This window comes from Centropristis striata, chromosome 8, assembly GCF_030273125.1.
Source record: "Centropristis striata isolate RG_2023a ecotype Rhode Island chromosome 8, C.striata_1.0, whole genome shotgun sequence".
NCBI lineage: Eukaryota > Metazoa > Chordata > Actinopteri > Perciformes > Serranidae > Centropristis > Centropristis striata.
The window spans coordinates 40265071-40284485 of NC_081524.1; the positions used below are offsets into that span (position 1 = coordinate 40265071).

General features: G+C 35.5%; 2 protein-coding genes across 3 annotated transcripts in view; one reads left to right on the forward strand and one right to left on the reverse strand.

Moving 5' to 3' along the window:
* Positions 1-3500, forward strand: part of LOC131976306 (rap guanine nucleotide exchange factor 5-like) — a 28141-nt gene extending 24641 nt beyond the window's left edge. For both annotated transcript variants that reach the window (XM_059339275.1, XM_059339274.1), the window contains exons 16-18: positions 437-501; positions 614-668; positions 1537-3500. In XM_059339275.1, coding sequence (XP_059195258.1) covers positions 437-501; positions 614-668; positions 1537-1655 — 239 coding nt within the window. In that variant the 3' untranslated portion in view covers positions 1656-3500. The remainder of the gene's footprint in view (positions 1-436; positions 502-613; positions 669-1536) is intronic.
* A 5032-nt stretch (positions 3501-8532) lies between these two features.
* si:dkey-233k19.3 (dynein axonemal heavy chain 11) overlaps positions 8533-19415 on the reverse strand; it is a 64107-nt gene continuing 53224 nt past the window's right edge. The window contains 9 exon segments of the mRNA XM_059339281.1: positions 8533-8816; positions 10115-10255; positions 10333-10445; positions 10661-10776; positions 11219-11401; positions 12094-12336; positions 14703-14831; positions 15799-15990; positions 16709-16936. Of these exon segments, the coding sequence (XP_059195264.1) occupies positions 8569-8816; positions 10115-10255; positions 10333-10445; positions 10661-10776; positions 11219-11401; positions 12094-12336; positions 14703-14831; positions 15799-15990; positions 16709-16936 (1593 nt within the window). The 3' untranslated portion in view covers positions 8533-8568.

A 19415-nucleotide genomic window follows, 5' to 3' on the forward strand; every position in this document is an offset into this window, starting at 1 on the left:
TGTGTTTCAGTCTTTTTGTGTTTGTTTTTTTGGTCATTTTGTGTCTTTTTTGGGTCATTTTGTGTCTTTTTTGGTAATTTTGTTTTCTTTTTTTGTCATTTGTGTCTTTTTTGGTAATTTTGTTTCTTTTTGGTCATTTTGTTTCTTTTTTGGGGTCATTTTGTGTCTTTTTTGGTCAATTTGTGTCTTTTTTTGGTCAATTTGTGTCTTTTTTGGTCATTTTGTTTCCTTTTTTTGGTCATTTTGTTTCTTTTTTGGGTGATCTGAACTGTGCGTGTGAGATTGTGTTCAGTGAGTGGGGGTCGCGGACAACATGCATGTTAAATTGGGGGTCGCGACTCAAAAAGGTTGAGAACTACTGATCTATGTAACAAAAAGAAACAAACACATTGAATACCTGACGGTGAAAACTAACTAAATGTGAATCTGTTTTTAGATATTACGTTCATTCACGAAGGCAACAAGACGTTTCATGATAACCTGGTCAATTTTGAAAAGCTGGTGAGTTCCTGAATGCTTTATAGCCTTTAATGCTTCAGCAAAGAAAACAAACATTAATGCTGAATGTTTCATGTTTAATGAAGCTTCTGCCTCTTTATTTCTTTATTTGCAGCACATGATAGCAGACACGGTGCGTCTCATCCGCCAGTGTCAGAAAGATCACATGGGTCAGTAATAAATCACTTATAACTCTTTTTATGGTGGAAGATAAACCAATATTTTGAAATTTACTTGGAAATTACATTTATAATGAGTGATTTGGAATCAGTCTAATAACCAAATCTGTGGACAAAAATCATGAACTTTGAAATACATTATCTAATCATAGTTTAAATCAGGTTGATACTCACAGTTTCTTTTTATTATGGCCAAAAGAATTCACAGTCACAATATTATCACGATCTTTATAGATTTTTTAAGTTATCGGTCAAATCAGTCTCTTTTTTGTCAAATTAATTATTAACTAAACAAATGAATCAGTGTAAGAAGAAATTAAATTGATGTAATACTATTATATGAAGGCTTTAATTAAAATAATAATGATTATTTTTTTTACCAGGTCATCAATAACATAATATGATTAGGATGAAAAGTTACAGTCCATGTTGATTTAGTATCTTTAGTCCCTTTGTACATTGTAGAGCAGGGGTGTCAAACTCTGGCCCGCGGGCCAAATTTGGCCCGCAGTGTAATTTTATTCGGCCCGTGAGGCAATACCAAATTATTATATTATTATTATAAATTAATGACATTGATGTGTTTTTTATTTGAAATTTGATTTTGCATGTCTGCACTATTTAGTTATATATTGTATGTTTATAAGCGTTGCTGGTTCCATATTTAATGTTAAAGCAAAACATGTTTGGTAAATATTAAAAGGTTTATTTGTTCAATGTTGGCCCGCGATTTTATTCAAGTTTTACATTTTGGCCCATTGTGTATTTGAGTTTGACACCCCTGCTGTAGAGATCCAGCAGCAGTATATATTCAGGATGCTGCTGCAGCTTGATAATAAAAGCTTTTCTCCTCCTGCAGGTAACAGCATCAGCCAGAAGAGCAGCTCAGAGGTTCGATCCTACATCGATTACCTTCACATCATCGACAATCAGCAGACTCTGTTTGAGCTGTCTCACCGGCTGGAGCCTCGAGCTTAGAGACTCTCACTGCTCCTCACTGTGTCTCTGAGCGTCAGACCGCCAAGGAACAATCTGCTGCTGTCTCTTCTTCTATCTCAGGACTCAGTCAGCAGCCAGAGCAGCTGCAGGACCCAGGTCCACCACCGGAGGGAGCCGCTCAATCAGGAAACCCTCGCCAGAGCTGAAAAAGACTCAATGGATTCATGTTTGCATAGATCCACAGCAGTGTCACTGATCAAAAAAAAAAAAAACTCCAACATGTGCTGGCTGATGGCAAGGATAAACATGGATGTGTAGATGTGCAGGTCCAGACCTGCTGCTGCTATAACTATATCCTTTCTACAGATGCAGAGGCTGCAGCTGCAGAGTTGTATGGTCTATGATACAACAGCTCCCCCTTGTGGAGAATCCACAGCGTGCAAAAACAGTTTGCAAGTGCTTCCCATCTAATAGAAAGCTTCAGAAAACAAGTGTGCAAGTGTGTAAGTATGTTAGACAACATCTCTGACTGGCCTTCCCATCAATCACATCACATAAAGTGACCAGGATGCAGATTAACTCATGACGCTGCACATCTATTTGTATTTTCAGATCTGGCAACAGAGAGTCATCTGAGTTAACCAAAGAGTATTTCAGTCCTGTATTGTAAACACACACTTGTCCACAAGATCCAGATCCAGTTTTCTTTGCCAGATGTAGGAAATGATAGTTCAGCACAACAAGCAGAATCTAGATGACAGAAACAGTGAAATGATTGTTAAATAATTACTGTTTTAATGTATTCATGATCTATTTTTACATCGCAGAATTATCTTATCGCACAGTTTTCTATTGTTTTACCATGAAATGAGTTAGAAGAGGCAATCCAGGTGGTATTAGAGCAGGACACACAGTATTTCTCTGATGTGTGAGTTATAATCATGTTTGTTAGTGCCAAATGCCATGAAACGATCATTCAAAGTAGTTGATCATCTTTTTAAATGTAGAACAATCTCCATGTAGTTGAGCTGTGGACAATCAGTTAAATCAAGCAGCAGACCTGTACTCAGACATTAGTATTGGTCTTTAAAGTTCAGGTTAAAACACATTTCACCATTAGTTTGTGTTTGATTTGTGGAGGTTTGCAGATATGATGAAATATTACTCACAACAATAACAATAAGCCCTTTCCTGCTACAGAGCTACAGCTTAGAGTATCTTTTTTATCCTCAGTAAATGTACAGATAGATAGATTATTGTAAAGGAAAAATAAGTTTCATTGTTTTGGATTCTGGGTTATGAAGAAAAGAGCAATAGCAAAAACAGCGACTACAGCACCTTCTGGACAAGAGAAAGAGAGAAAGAGTATTTATACAGTGTGTGGTAACACTGCTGTATAAAATATTATAGTGTAGTAATAGAGGAACTGTACAGTATTTATTCTTGATTGGTCAACTGAAAATTCTCTCTTCTGCCTGAAGGCGAGGCCGTTTAAAGTAGGCGCTGTGAAGTGTTGTAGATGGAATTTTTCATGATATTCTTGACATTTTATTTGTATATTTTGTATTATAAAGCTCACAGTGAACATAGAGAGAAACATGCTTTAGCATTATCTTATTATCTTATTTTCAATTTCATTTGTATCATCTACAATGTACAGGTGATTCTATTTATACTGTATATATATGTTAAGATTCTGGATACAGATATTTATTTAATTCAGAATTATTTATTTGTTCTATAGATTTCTTTTATTAGTTCAGTTTGATTTCATGTTTTTTTCTTTTTGTACGCACCGTTTGGATGGTCTGCATGATATGGAAAACCATTGATTGACCACCAGTGTCAACTGTGCATGCAATAAAATATTTTCCATCAGCATAAGCTTGGTTATTGTAAAATATACATATTTACATGAATAAGGTGGAGACATTTGAAATTAATTAAGTATTGCTGTGGTTCCTGTCCACAGCACGAAATATCACTAACTTTACCTCACAGAACACAAATTAAAAAATTAAAAATTAAAAAAATGGACCTGCCCTTTAAGTCAACACCGTTTGTCACAATACATATATTTCATTTTTTTAAATTTATTGTTGTTTGCACTTAAAAAACATACAATTGTTAGGAAATAACTACAAGAAACAGTAAAAGAAAATGCAGGAAAGATCAAAAAGCCCAAAGGGCTTATATATACACGACCCTCCCTCTTAAACCTATAAGTAATTATACTTTACTTAAATTACATAGCTAGATGAAAATAAAAAACAAACAAACAAAATGTAAACTAAACAAATACAAAGGTGTAGAACATCTATAGGGATTTTTTGAGCTTGGTCTTAAAAGTATTTAAAGAGGAACATGATTCTGTTAGATGTTTTATGTCTAACACCTTGATAAACAAATGAGAATTTGGCAACAGAAGTCCTACAGAAAGGAATATGTAAATCTTTCTTTCTTCTTGTAAGATGTGCATGATAATGAGAATTAAACTCAAAGTAACTATGAAAAAAGTTAGGAAGGCAAATGACTTTATACATAAGAACCCTGTTTGATACTTATTGACCTCATAAATTGTAAGTAGTTGCAGTTGTTTAAATAATGGTTTAGTTTATGGGCTAAATAAGAAGAGTTAGTGGCAATTCTTACAAAGGATTTCTGAAATCTATGAATTGCCTGTAAATAAGAATGGTGCTCGCTTAGTTTTTAGGGATCACATTATTTGGTGAAGTAATTTGGCAACCAACAACATGACGTATCTACTCAGCATTTTTCTAGCATGTTTCTAAAATGTTGAACACTGCTGGTCCTGTTGGGTTTCCTCAGCTTTTAACACATTAATTCAAAGCGATTGTGAGTAATATAAATTGCTTCACATAGAACCTTTAAGATGAAACTAGGGGTGTGCCATATCGTATCGTTCACAATAATATCGGTATTTTTTTTTTTCATGGTTATAAAAAATGCATATCATGATATTGGCAACGTTCCTACTTCTTGATGTCGTGGTTAAAGTTGTTTTAATCACAAAAAACTACTTACTCCCTGTCGCTAAACACATGCAGCTTTCAAAATAAGAGAATCCACCACAGAATTTACAAGAAGACTGTCAAAATAAGATGCCTTAAATAAAACAAACAAGAACCTTTATTCTCCTTTACAAAATGTTATTAAAATATGCCAAGAGTCAAGAGTACATTTTTTCTATTTGGCAAGTGTTGAGATTTGCACTTCAAACTACATTTTAGATTTTGATTTATTTATACAGACTAAAAAAATATCATATTTTCTATATATTTTTAGGTATTTCCTAATATCGTCAAGAATATCGTTATCGCAAAAAATGCCTGCAATATCGTGATATTCTTTTAGGGCCATATCGCCCAGCCCTAGATGAAACACCCTATTCTAAAATTGTGATCAGATTTTGGTCATATTTTTCCTTTTTATTAACCCATTGAGGCCTGAAACGCCTGTAAAACCTCTGGGCGATTTTAAAATCAGCCCCTAAAACCTGAAGTTTTTCTGGAAATTCAACAGAAGCGTCAACGCTTCTAATAAATAATAGGTTTTTCAGCCTCTGTAGCAGATAGAAATGAAATTCAAAAAGTATTTGAGAGCTTATACAAATACTACAAAACGACGTATCCGCTTTCCAGGCTTCAATGGGTTAAACAGAACAGCTGCACAGTATTTCCCTGGATGAGAACCTGCTTCACATTATCTCTGATTTATAAATAGTAAAATATGAGCGTATTGTTGTGTAACCATGTGTTTGTGGGTATGAAGGCGGAGGTGTGACCCAGATGCCCTGGCTGCTTTAACCAGGTGTCCTGCTTGGCCTTTAACGTGACGCTGTGAGGCAGGACCCCCGCTGCGCCGCGCCCTCTACCCTGCCATTTCCTCCCAAACACTGCCAGCAGCAGCGTATCATTTCCCCGTCACCAAATGACTGGCTAGCTGCTGTGGCGTGCTAATGAGAGGAAGAGAGGGCAGATGAAGAGAAAGTACAGGAAGACGGCTCGCTGCAACACAATGAACACACAGAATCAATCCGCATCCGCATCGTGACTGTCTGCAGCCAGTTGGGCAGCAGGGAGACATTAAAGCAGCACAGCAGTTATTAACTGGAGAAATCTCTCTTAGAGATAAGATAAGGGTGCTGTATTACAGCCAAAAAGAAACAAAAAAAAAACAGAATGATTGTAATTTGTACATCATATGTCACTTGTTTATTTTGGCAGATAAATATTCCACCTGCCCCGTTGCTTCCTGGGTAAATTTCAGCTAATATCATGAAGTCCCTGCTTTGACACAGTGTGTTTACAAAGGCTTAGAATAATGAATGTTCCAAAAAAAAAAGCTTATTTTGGATTAATACATGTTAAATAAAAGCTAAATATATATCTATTCAGTAGGTATATACTACGGAAGCCCTGAACCGCAAGTGAAGAAATTTTTTTTGAGATGTTATCTTGTTATTTCGAGATAATATCTCATTATTTCGAGATAATACACATATGTAAAAAAAAAAAAAGAATTAAAAAAAAAAAATCTTCCAAAATTGTTTTTTTCTTCAGATATTATCTCATTATTTCGAGATAATATCTCGTAATTACGAGATAATATCTCGTTATTTCGAGATAACACACCTATGTAAAAAAAAAATACAAATTTTTTTTAAGAATTTTTTTTTTTTTTATATATATATATATAATATATATATATATATATAATATCATGAAGTCCCTGCTTTGACACAGTGTGTTTACAGGCTAAGAATAATGAATGTTCCAAAAAAAAAGCTTATTTTGATTAATAAATATTAAATAAAACTAAATATATATTTCTTCAGTAGGTATATCCCCTTATTATTGATTAAATAACATTTTTCTGTGCTGATCTCAACCTTGACTCTATATTTTACCATAGCTGTGTCATACAGGGGACATAAGCACATATGAATTATGCACAACTCTGTCAGTATGCATGCATAATCACAGTCAAACTTTAATCTGAACCTCTTCTTCCGTTTTCGATTAACCTCAATTAAATCACTTTGGTGGAGAAAACATTTTAGATAAGAAGACTGTTTGATAGTTAAAGGTTTTATTTGGTTCCTACTGAGTGAATCAGATGCTAACAGAGAGAGCAGACAGATAAAGGATGGGTCATCTAATGTGTTGCCTTCTCATTGAAAGCTATCAGTGTGTTTGAATAGGTTTCTCCAACAGGCCCGGCTGAATGAATTACACTCGTCTGTTAGTATTCTGCTCCGCCGTACAAAAGGTCAATGTCAAATGCAGCTCATTTAAAAGTCAATAGCCACCATGCACATCATCTCCTGGGAATTCTGTCCGGGAAGCCTCCAGACGGCATTGTGTATCATTCAGTTAGTAGAGGGCAGCCGGAGAGCTTTTTTAATCTTGACCTTCCAATAAAATATGCTCCCGATCCAGAATTACATGCTCTCAAATGGAGACATAAGCTCCCAACAAATCACGGGCAGACTGGAGCATCTCAGGGGACGCAGACCCAACAGGTCCACCACTGGAGAACACGCATCTCACTGCTTTATTCTCTTTATCTGAACATCTAAAACACATTCAGACACTACCATGTCAGGATTTACACACATGATCCAGATTGGATACAATAATATTCATGCAATATTAACCCTTTGATGCACAACATGGTCTAAAGCAGGGGTCTCAAACTCAAATTACCTGGGGGCCACTAGAGGCAGTATCAAAATGACCAAAAAAATACAAATTACTAAAAAAAACAAACACAAAATGACCAAAAAAAGACACAAAATTACGAAAAAAAGACACAAAACGACTGAAAAAACACTAAATTACTTTAAAAAGACATAAAATGACCAAAAAATTCACAATTACCAAAAAAAGACACAGAATTATTAAAAAAAGACACAAAAGTATTAAGAGACACAGAATTATCAAAAACGACAAAAAAGACACACAATTACTAAAAGACACAAAATTACTAAAAAAAAAGACAAAATTATTTAAAAAAAAGACATAATTACCAAAAAAAAGGACAGAATTAGGCTACCAAAACAGACACAACATTTTTTTTTTTTAAAAAGACAAAATTACCAAAAAGACACAATTACCAAAAAAAGTAAAGTGCCATTCATATAAAATTCATTCATTCATATATAATATAAAACTAACATTAAACTTTCATATCAAGGTGGGGGCCACAAAATATCGTCACGAGGGCCGCAATTGGCCCGCGGGCCGCGAGTTTGAGACCCCTGGTCTAAAGTGACCCGACTGAGTTTTTAATATTCTATATCTTTGCAATAAATTAGTTTCATCATTCAGTATTCCAGGTTTTCCTCAATCAACTTGTTTTTGATCATCATACATCCTAATATTTTGTTTTTCATTTCTTACTTTTTGAATAAAACCCCTTTTTGTATCAATACGCTTCTAATGCACAACATGGGTCAGAAATGTCATTATGGGGTTATTGTGTGAATAATTTTAAGGAAAAATGAATTTAATCAATTTTGTCAATAAGGCTGAAACATAAAAAAATGTGGAAAAAGTGAAGTGCTGTGAAAACCTTCCAGATACACTGTATGTGTGACAAAATGATACATAAACATGTTAAATATATGAAATATATGAGTGTGGAAAGTAACTATTTGAAACAAATTACTATTATTATAGTATGAGGTCATTTAATTTTAAATCAAATTTGGATGAATGATCCATTTCTGACCCATGTTGTGCATCAAAGGGTTAAGTGTATAATAGCTTTTAAAAAACATGATAAAATAAACTCAATACATGATTCAATACTGTCTCAACTGGAGGATACACCTCCTCTAGAAATATATATTTCTAACACTGTTTGCAGAATACTTGTATAGTTATTATATAGTTATTATATACTGTTAGTCCCGCCCCCTGGTGTCTCAGACGGACAGCAGCAGAGCGGTTCCAGCTGCAGCCCACCTGGCTGGAGGCTGTCTGGTCCGGAGGTAGAAGGTGCATACGTACGTGGCTCCACGCTGCTTGGTTCGGTAAACGGGACATTCATAAGTGTTCTTCAGTTCCTGCTCCTCTACAGGCACCGCTCTAACATACAGCACCGGCATGGCTGGGGTCAAATCCCTCAGAAGAGCCTCGGAGATGATTCCTGACTGGGTGTCCCACCGTGCTCCTACAAGACACACACACTCATTACATTTACATTTAGCAGACGCTTTTATCCAAAGAGACTCACAGGAAGAGTAAAAGCAAACAATCAAGTTCTAGTGCAATAAGAGCTATTAGTGCATCAATAAGTGCTAGAGATGATTCTTTGAGGAGTAGAATTATGATGCTGGAGAGAAGATGCTCTCTGAAGGTCTGCAGGAGGTTTTTAACCCATAAGAACCTATGGTGACACCCGTGTAACAAACACTTTACATCTTCTAGAATCTCTCATATTCAGCTTTATGCTTCACATTAACTCATTAAATCCCTAAGCGACGTATACTCAACACCCTGGTGTGGTGGTCATGTGACTTTGACAAGAATGTGGCTGTGACTGGAAACAGAAATGTGAAAAAGTAGCTACATTTACATTTACATTTAGTCATTTAGCAGACGCTTTTATCCAAAGCGACTTACAGGAAGAGTAAAAAGCAAACAATCAAGGTATAGTGCAATAAGAGCTATTAGTGCTAGTGACAATTCTTTGAGGAGTAGACTTATCATGTGGTCTAGGAGAGAAGATGCTCTCTGAAGAGCTGGGTCTTCAGGAGTTTTTTAAAGGTAGAGAGGGACGCACCTGCTCTGGTAGGAACTGGTAGTGTGTTCCACCAGCGGGGAACAAGAAGTGCAAAGAGTCTGGATTGCCTTGGACCAACGGGGGGCAGAGCCAGGCGCCGTTCATTGGAAGAGCGCAGCGGTCGTGAGGTAGCATATGTCTGAATCAGGGCGTTCAGGTAGCTAGGAGCAGTACCGGAGACAACTTTGTAGGCCAGCATTATTTTTAGGCCAGCTAATATTAAAAAGCTTATTTTTTGTGACAAGGCGAAGTTTAAACCCATTTAACGATTCTAATCCGTTAATAGTTTTTCCTGTATTGCATTTAACTTGTTCTGACCAGATTTCTTGCACAAATTAAAGTCACAATTTTGATAAATGTTATGGAGATGCAAAATAAAAAGGTACATTTAAGTCTCTGTAAGCAGAAAATGTGTCTAGTTTTTTTCTATTTTAAAATAAGAAATATCATAAACATAAAGACCATAAACGCCCATTGTAATGTTTATGTCACATCACAGATCTTTGACATTTATGGGTTGTATTTTTTTTTAAAACATCAGAAATGTGTTCTATGTGGTCCACTTATAGAACACATCATTTAAGGATAACTGGCTCTGGGTTCTTATGGGTTAAATTACTGCAACTGAATTATTTACAGCAGGATTCATTGGAGGAATGTCTGTTATTAATCTTCTGATCTCTGACCTTCCATGAAGAGTCCGTGGATATAAGCCCCCTCCCGTGGTGGATGTCCAAAGTCCTCTTTAGTCTTCTTGGTGACGTCCACAGTCAGAGCCATCTTGTCCAGGGGCCACTGGTTCTTACGAGCGATGCTCTGCAGCACAGCTGGAGGAAAAGTATGTTTGTTAATATTTCTGCTGTCTCATAAATCATCTGTCCTGTTGGTTAGATTGTGAGCTCACCAGTGAGGAAAGACTGAGGGTTGAAGAGTCCTGACAGCCAAACTACTGCAGGAAGAACTAAGTCCTGAGTCCAGCTGTCCAGCTCTCTGCAGCTACACATCACATCATTAAACCTGCATATGTACAAATATACATTCATTAATAACATGCTATATCGTTTCTTGAAGCCTTTTCAGTGTGTCTGCATCCTAATATTGGTTTAGTGTTTGAGGACTTTTTAAAGACTCTTTGCTACGATGACCAATGCAGAGTGTCACAGGAAAACACAATAAAAAGCATTATATAAAGGACATTAAATACATTATTATTATTACATAACAGTAGTTACCACTGTGTCAGTGTTTTAGTGGAGGGATAGGCCAGTCTGGACCAAGAATCTGGGACTAAGTCAGTGAACAGGGCTGACTGCAGAGTGTCCATACTGGAGGAGACGGTGAGTTCCCCCTGAGGACAGAGACATCTTTATATTAATGCTACATGATCTTATTAAAAAAAATCGTTTTTTTAGTATACAGTCAAAAAAAAATATTAGACCACCCTTGTTTTCTTGTTCATTTTAATGCCTGGTACAACTAAAGGTACATTTGATTGGACAATTATAAAGATAACAACAAAAATACCTTATTAGAGTTTAATTTAAGAGCTGATATCTAGACATTTAACATGGTTTTGTTGCTAATAACCAAAATCATTATCAAGAGAACCATGTTAAATGTCTAGATATCAGCTCTTAAATTAAACTCTTATGAGATATTTTTGTTGTTATCATTATGTTTGTCCAATCAAATGTACCTGTAGTTGTACCAGGAATTAAAATGAAGAATAAATTGAAGGAAATGGGTGGTCTAATAGTTTTTCCGTGACTGTATGTGACAGCAGACTGCACCTTCAGGCCCAGATCCAGCTCATGAAGGGACTTCCTGATTTCAGCCAGCAGGAGATTCATGCGTTCACACTCCTGGAGACAGACTAGCATGTAGGGGTTCCTCTCTGCTGTCTTGGTCATGATCTCTGCCGTGTTGTACTCCTCAGGAAGCTTCTCCAGGAGATCTTCAATCACAGACTTGACCTGAGGAATAGAATAGAATAGATAGAATAGAATAGGATAGAATAGAATAGAATAGAATAGAATAGAATAGAATAGAATAGAATAGATAGATAGATAGATAGATAGATAGATAGATAGGTAGATAGGTAGATAGATAGATAGGTAGATAGGTAGATAGATAGATAGATAGATAGATAGATAGATAGATAGATAGATAGATAGATAGATAGATAGATAGGTAGATAGGTAGATAGATAGATAGGTAGATAGGTAGATAGATAGATAGATAGATAGATAGATAGATAGATAGATAGATAGATAGATAGATAGATAGATAGGTAGATAGGTAGATAGATAGATAGGTAGATAGGTAGATAGATAGATAGATAGATAGATAGATAGATAGATAGATAGATAGATAGATAGATAGATATACATGATTTATCCCAAGCTGGGAAATTCCAGTGTAGCAGCAGCATTACACACAGAGACAATAACAACACAATTAAATAAAAAGAACAACCTAGGCATACTTCAAGCAATAAAATATAAAAATACAATAAAAATACAATAAAATGTAAAGTGTCTAAAGAAGGAGTAGAATAGAATTCCAGTGCAGAATAAAAATACACATGTTTAGGTTATTTATCTAGGTAGCTTATTGAATTCTCAGCTGCTTTTTCATCCAGTGATGGTTCTTTTTGCCTCTGTACCTGGTCCTCTGAGCTCTGAGCCGCCCCCTCTCCTCTGCAGGAGTCCTGAGGCTGCAGCTCCAGCAGAGTCCTGAAGAGGTTGTCTGAGGTGACGGTGAGGACCTCCAGCTCTGCGTTAGGATGGAGACCGTACAGGGACGGGCTCTCAGAGGGGAGGTGCTCATCAATATAGCTGTGGTAGCCACTGTAGTCCAGGAATGGAGGCGCCAGGAACCCAGGACATAAAAACAGCTCCCCTTCAAACTGTGAATATGTTGAGAACACAAAGATGGAAACACAGACACCATCATTCAAAACACAGCAGAGATGGTGAGATTGTGATCTCTTGTGAATCATGCAAGCTAAACTTAACCAACGTGTTTAACCCATAAGAACCCATGGTGACACCCTTGTAACAAACACTTTAAATCAGGGGTCTCAAAGTCAAATTACCTGGGGGCCGCTGGAGGCAGTATCAAAATGACCAAAAAAAAGACACAAAATTACTAAAATTTTTTTTTTTTAAAAAGACACAAAATTACCAAAAAAGCCCACAAAATGACAAAAAAGACACAAAATGACTGAAAAAGACACAAAATTACTTACAAAAGACACAAAATGAAAAAAAATACACATAATTAGCAAAAAAGACACGCAATTATTTTTAAAAAAGACACAACATGACCAAAAGAGACACAAAATGACAGAAAAATAACTAAATTATTTAAAAAAGAAACAAACAGGACACAAAATTATTTTAAAATGACACAAAATGAGACAAAAAAAGACACAAAATTACCCAAAAAAAGACACAATTATTAAAAAACGACACACAATTATTAAAAAAAAGACACAAAATTACCTAAAAAACGTAACCAAAGGGACCTTCCACACACAACACGGTAAAGTGCCATTCATTTAAAACTCACATTAAACTTTCATATCAAGGTGGGGGCCACAAAATATCGCCACGAGGGCCACAATTGCCCCACAGGCCGCCAGTTTGAGACCCCTGATTTAAATCGTCTAGAATCTCAGATTAAACCCATTTAACAAGTCTAACCCATTAATAGTTTGTCCTGTATTGCATTTAACTTGTTCTGACCATATTTCCTGTCACAATTTTGATATATGTTATGGAGATGCAAATGAAAAGGCAAATGGTTATTTGTTTTTTATTTGTTATTAATTTGTTACTTAAAAACAAATCTGAAAATTTGTGATAATTTGGTGTTAAACAGCATTATTAATGTCTCAATTTTGATAAATGTTGTGGAGATGCAAAGAAAAAGTCACATTTGTGTTTCTGTAAGCAGAAAATGTCTAGTTTATTTATTTTAAAACAAGAAATTTTATGAACACAAATACCATGAACGCCCAATGTAACGTTTATGTCACATCACAGATCTTTGACATTTAGGGGTAGAATATTTTTTTTAAAAACATCATAAATGTGTTCTATGTAGTCAACTTGGTCTGTGGTAGATCCCCCATAATGTTCCTTTAAAGATCACTGGCTCTGGGTTCTTATGGGTTAATAATTCAGTATGATGGGCAGCGAAACTTAACACCTAAAAGTGATATTCATGTTTTTCAGCTGTTGTTTTTTTAAGTGGCTGAAACACATTTTGCAGCAGCCTCCAACCTCAGCAGCACATTGCTTTGCCTTCGTGTTGGTTCTACTGTGTGCTTCTCTAACTCAGCTATTCTCAACCTTGGGGTCGCGAGATGATTTCTGGGGGTCGCCAAATCATTTTGGAAGTCAGCTCTGTCTCCACTGTGTTAAAGTGTTCATGTGTTTTAGTCTTTTTGGTCACTTAATGTCTTTTTTTGGTCAATTTGTGTCTTTTTTGGTCATTTTGTGTCTTTTTTTAGTCATTTTGTGTCTTTTTTTTGGTCATTTTGTGTCTTTTTTGGTCATTTTGTGTCTTTTTTTAGTCATTTTGTGTCTTTTTTTGGTCATTTTGTGTCTTTTTTGCTCATTTTGTGTCTTTTTTTGGTCATTTTGTGTCTTTTTTGCTCATTTTGTGTCTTTTTTGATAATTTTGTGGTCAATTTGTGTCATTTTTTGGTCATTTTGTTTCTTTTTTGGGTGATCTGAACTGTGCGTGTGAGATTGTGTTCAGTGAGCGGGGGTCACGGACAACATGCATGTTAAATTGGGGGTCGCGACTCAAAAAGGTTGAGAACTACTGCTCTAACCGACCATCATGTACTGTAGTAATACACTGACTACAGATAGCTACCTAGTACAACTTCACTTCAAGAAATATGAACTATCCCTTTAACATTTGCTAAAGATGGTTGCTAAAGGAACCATCTGAAGAGAGGCTGAAATATCAGCAACGCCAAAGAAAAAGACTCTGAGTGTAACAGTGCAGTCTAGGTTTACATCCCAAGAGGGCAGCCTTTACCTTAACAACCACACAGAGACATACAACACAGCTTTGGAGATTTTCACAACCATTTGGCACAGCACAACTAAATGAAACACACATTGAGTGTATTTCCAACTAAGGAGGACTTTTCTAATCTTGTAAAGCAGCTGAATGACATTCTGTTGCAGTGATTGGTGTCAATGATTGTACCCAAACACACAAAAAAGGAAAAAGGAAAAAATGGACACCTACCATTTTTGGATGCATGAACTCCTGCAGGTAGGTGTTGCAGAGTCTTCTGTCCCAGCCGTCAGTGATGTGTCCTCCATACATGATCTCCCCAAACAGATAGCACAAGTCCTCCCAGGGCACCTGCATGGACTAGAAACATAGGAAGCAATTAGGAGAATATTAAACTGTAAAAACAAAATGAATCCCAGGATATCATTAATCATCTCACACATTATTGTTTCTGCATTATCCCACTCCTCGTTTGGAACTTCAAGCAGTAACTATATAATCTCTTTCCAAATGAGCTGGTTTAATAATGATAAGCGTGGGTAAATGTAACAAAATGATATTTCTTTACACACGCTGATCTAATGTATGACAGAAGAGTCTCTTCCTCAGCGGGAGATTATGATCCGTGAGGGTGAAGGAGGAAGAAAAGAACCTGTGATTCATAACAAATTACAAAAGCTGGAGGTTCACAATCATTTGTACCTGTATTGTTTTGCAAATTACTTCCTTCATCAGCTCTAATTGCAGTGATCACTTATGTAGCGTTGTGAACTGTCACATTGGCTGCATGTAATTACATTTAGGATAACGCTTCATTGCCCTCCTAATGAATTCTCTGTATACGCACATACAGGTTACTGTTTGGTTAACATAATGAAGGACATTCGTTTTTGGAGGGCAGAATACCTCGGAGACATAATTGGTTGTGACCAGAGTAATAGGAGTTCTAAGAGGAATGCATTAGGAGTTGTGAGGGGTGCAGCACCCCAAGAATGGATTTTTTGTCTCCATGAAATAAAGCTAAATTATAGGTTGCGTGCTCATAGTTATAAGAGAAGAAATGTGGAAAAAAAGAACAGACTGAACATTTCTCACAAATGGCAGTGGAACAAAAGATTTCAATAAGTAATTGGATTCACTGTACTGTAATTCAACATCCCTGTCTGACAATAATGCCACTGCAAACACCATAATTATTATAAATTTACACAGCTTAAGAAAGTAGCAGAAAAAATAAATTAAAAGTTTTATCAATAACAATAAAAGTATGAATAAAAATATAAATAAAAGAATGTTGAGTTATCTTTAAAAAGAGTGGGAACATTACTTTAGTGTTGGCTTCTAAGTAGTTGAACAGGACGCTGGCGGAGATGGTGAGGTCTCCGGAGCTGAAGGGGTAGCGGTGGTTCCATCCCTGGGCTCCGAACCTACGACGCTCCGTCACACAGGCATGGAAGAAGCAGAGGGAGAAGAGCAGGGAGTTGAACTCCTGTTCTCTGGAGCAAACATCCAGAGTGTCCTGGAGAAAGAAATGCAGATTAAAATGAATACTACATTGTTTTTTTTTCCTCTTCATCGAATGTGATTTTGGAAATTCGGTAACACTTTACAATAACCATCATTTATAAATGGTAAACAGATAGTTTATTAATGTTTAATCATCATTTATAAACCATATATAAACCATTTAGAATGGTAAATACATTATTTATTAATGTTTAACTAACCAAATCATTTATAAATGGTAAACAGATAGTTTATTAATGTTTAATCATCATTTATAAATGGTAAACAGATAGTTTATTAATGTTTAATCATCATTTATAAATGGTAAACAGATAGTTTATTAATGTTTAATCATCATTTATAAACCATATATAAACCATTTAGAATGGTAAAATACATTATATATTAATGTTTAACTAACCAAATCATTTATAAATGGCAATATATGGTATATTAATGTAAGTTTATAGTTACTTTACCATTAACAAACAGTTAAATTATAATCAATAGTTTTAGTTGCATTCCTTATAACATTTTTAACACCATATTAAGTATGTTAATGATTTTGAAATTATTCATATACCTTTAAGAAATTGGTTGAAAACATTTAACGATTAAATATGTATAGCACTTTGTAAATGGTTAATAATTGGTTTATAAACCATCTATAAACATTACTTAGTTGGTTATTGTGAAGTGTTTTTGGGAATGATTGAAACATTTCAACCCACTTGGCTGAAGTTGTTGAGGGCTGAGTGCAGGCTGGCGTTCATGCCGGTGGGGGGCTCGTTGGTGATCTTGATGGAGTTCTCCAGGATGGTTCTAGGGAGAACGTGCTGCTCCGGACTCGCTGCTGCTTCTCCCGTCATCAACACCCGGTAGTCCGGGTGGCTGTCCACCGCCACCGACTCCAGCAGAGCCTCGAGAGACGGCAGCCAGCCAGACACCAGGTGGAGGTTCTTTACAATAAACATTTACAAAAGAGTTTTAAAAAATAGAAGGATGCTGGAGAAGTTGTGGTACATACATTGGTAACCATATTCATATATTTTGGACATGCCCTAAACTGAAAAAATTCTGGGATGAGGTTTTTGATGCACTTGGAAAAGTATTCCAGAAAAGTTTTAATAAAGATCCCAAGATTTTTGGACTCATACCGAATTACATAACTGGAAGGGGGAAAAAATATCTTTTACAAATATTACTGATTTCAGCTCTTAAATGTATTACTGTTAAATGGTTTAAACCCTCCAACATACAATATGTGGATTGAGAAGGTCTGGGAAATGTATCACATGGAACAAATAACTTCTAACTCTTTGAGGCTTCAAAAAGATGTATTTGTTAACAGATGGAGACCTGCTATGACCATACTAATGCAATAATCTTATGTTACCTTTATTTTATTTTACTTTATTTCACTTAATTTAATTTGATTTATTTCCATTAACACAGTTTATTATTTAATTACTTATTGTTTGTTTGTGTTACTTTGGTTTAACCATATAATTTATACATATTTGACTTGATGTATATGCTTTAATGCTGTATTAAGCAGATCACAAATGAAAAACAGCAGACTAAATGTGAATTTGTATGTGTATGTTTGTATATGCTGCAAAAATTTAAATAAAATTTAAGTTTAAAAAAAAAATAGAAGGAATAAATGCTTTTGCAAGGATGTGATTTTGATTTTATTTATATATTTTTAATTTTTTTTTTTTTTTTAAAACAATTTCTTTCTTTCTTTTTATGTTTTGATGAAAAGACTTGACATGTTTACAGGATGTAGAGCAACATGTATGTGCTGTTTTGTTTTTCTTCAAATAAAAAGTTTAATAACAAAAAAAATAGAAGGATTATATTATAGGTTGAGAAATTATATATATTTTTACAGTTTTATTTATTGAAATTTTCAGGGCATAAATGTATCTGCAGTTCACTTTTCAAAGCTCATTTCAGGACATTTAATGAACATAGACAAATAACTTTATACTGTATATAGAGAGAAAAAGAAATAGTAAAAGCGACAATACATTTTAAGTAAAAAATACTTACTAATAAATAAATCAAATTAAAGAGAGAGAAATTAAATAAAATTGAAATATAGATATAGAAAAAAAAATAAAAATAAACGAGTAAACACATTTTAAAAATAACCAGAGATAGCAGTAAAATCAATTAATTAAAACATATTTTTATTATTATTATTATTATAGTATTGTTTTTAATATTTTTCATTTATGAATAAGTAAATATAGAAAATTAAAATAGAAATATAATTTACATAAAAAAGAGATTCACAATACCAGACTTTTTCTAAAAGGAAAGACATTTCCCAAATTGAATAATTATTAATTTAAGTATAGTTTGTGTTAATTTGTGAAAAATTCATGCAAAAATGTCTTGCTATGCTTTCAATTAATAAGAAAACCTTCATTGACTCACTTGGCTGCAGGCTTCTCCCTTTAAAAGGAGGCATTTATGGAGCTGATTTAGCCAATTATGGTTTTTATTGAACCAAATTGAGTTTATTTCCTGGCTCAGGGGGGCGAGATAATATCATTAGGGGCATTACAGACTCGCTGGAAGAGCGGCCCAAAGTCAGCGCAGCAACCGAGCTGCTGGATGAAACTGCTCCTACCTGCAGAATGACCCAATAATACTGCTTCCTACCTGCAGAATGACCCAATAATACTGCTCCTACCTGCAGAATGACCCAATAATACTGCTTCCTACCTGCAGAATGACCCAATAATACTGCTTCCTACCTGCAGAATGACCCAATAATACTGCTTCCTACCTGCAGAATGACCCAATAATACTGCTTCCTACCTGCAGAATGACCCAATAATACTGCTCCTACCTGCAGAATGACCCAATGATACTGCTCCTACCTGCAGAATGACCCAATAATACTGCTCCTACCTGCAGGATGACCCAATAATACTGCTCCTACCTGCAGAATGACCCAATAATACTGCTTCCTACCTGCAGAATGACCCAATAATACTGCTCCTACCTGCAGGATGACCCAATAATACTGCTCCTACCTGCAGACTGACCCAATAATACTGCTCCTACCTGCAGAATGACCCAATAATACTGCTTCCTACCTGCAGAATGACCCAATAATACTGCTTCCTACCTGCAGAATGACCCAATGATACTGCTCCTACCTGCAGAATGACCCAATAATACTGCTTCCTACCTGCAGAATGACCCAATAATACTGCTTCCTACCTGCAGAATGACCCAATAATACTGCTACCTACCTGCAGAATGACCCAATAATACTGCTCCTACCTGCAGAATGACCCAATAATACTGCTTCCTACCTGCAGAATGACCCAATAATACTGCTTCCTACCTGCAGAATGACCCAATAATACTGCTTCCTACCTGCAGAATGACCCAATAATACTGCTACCTACCTGC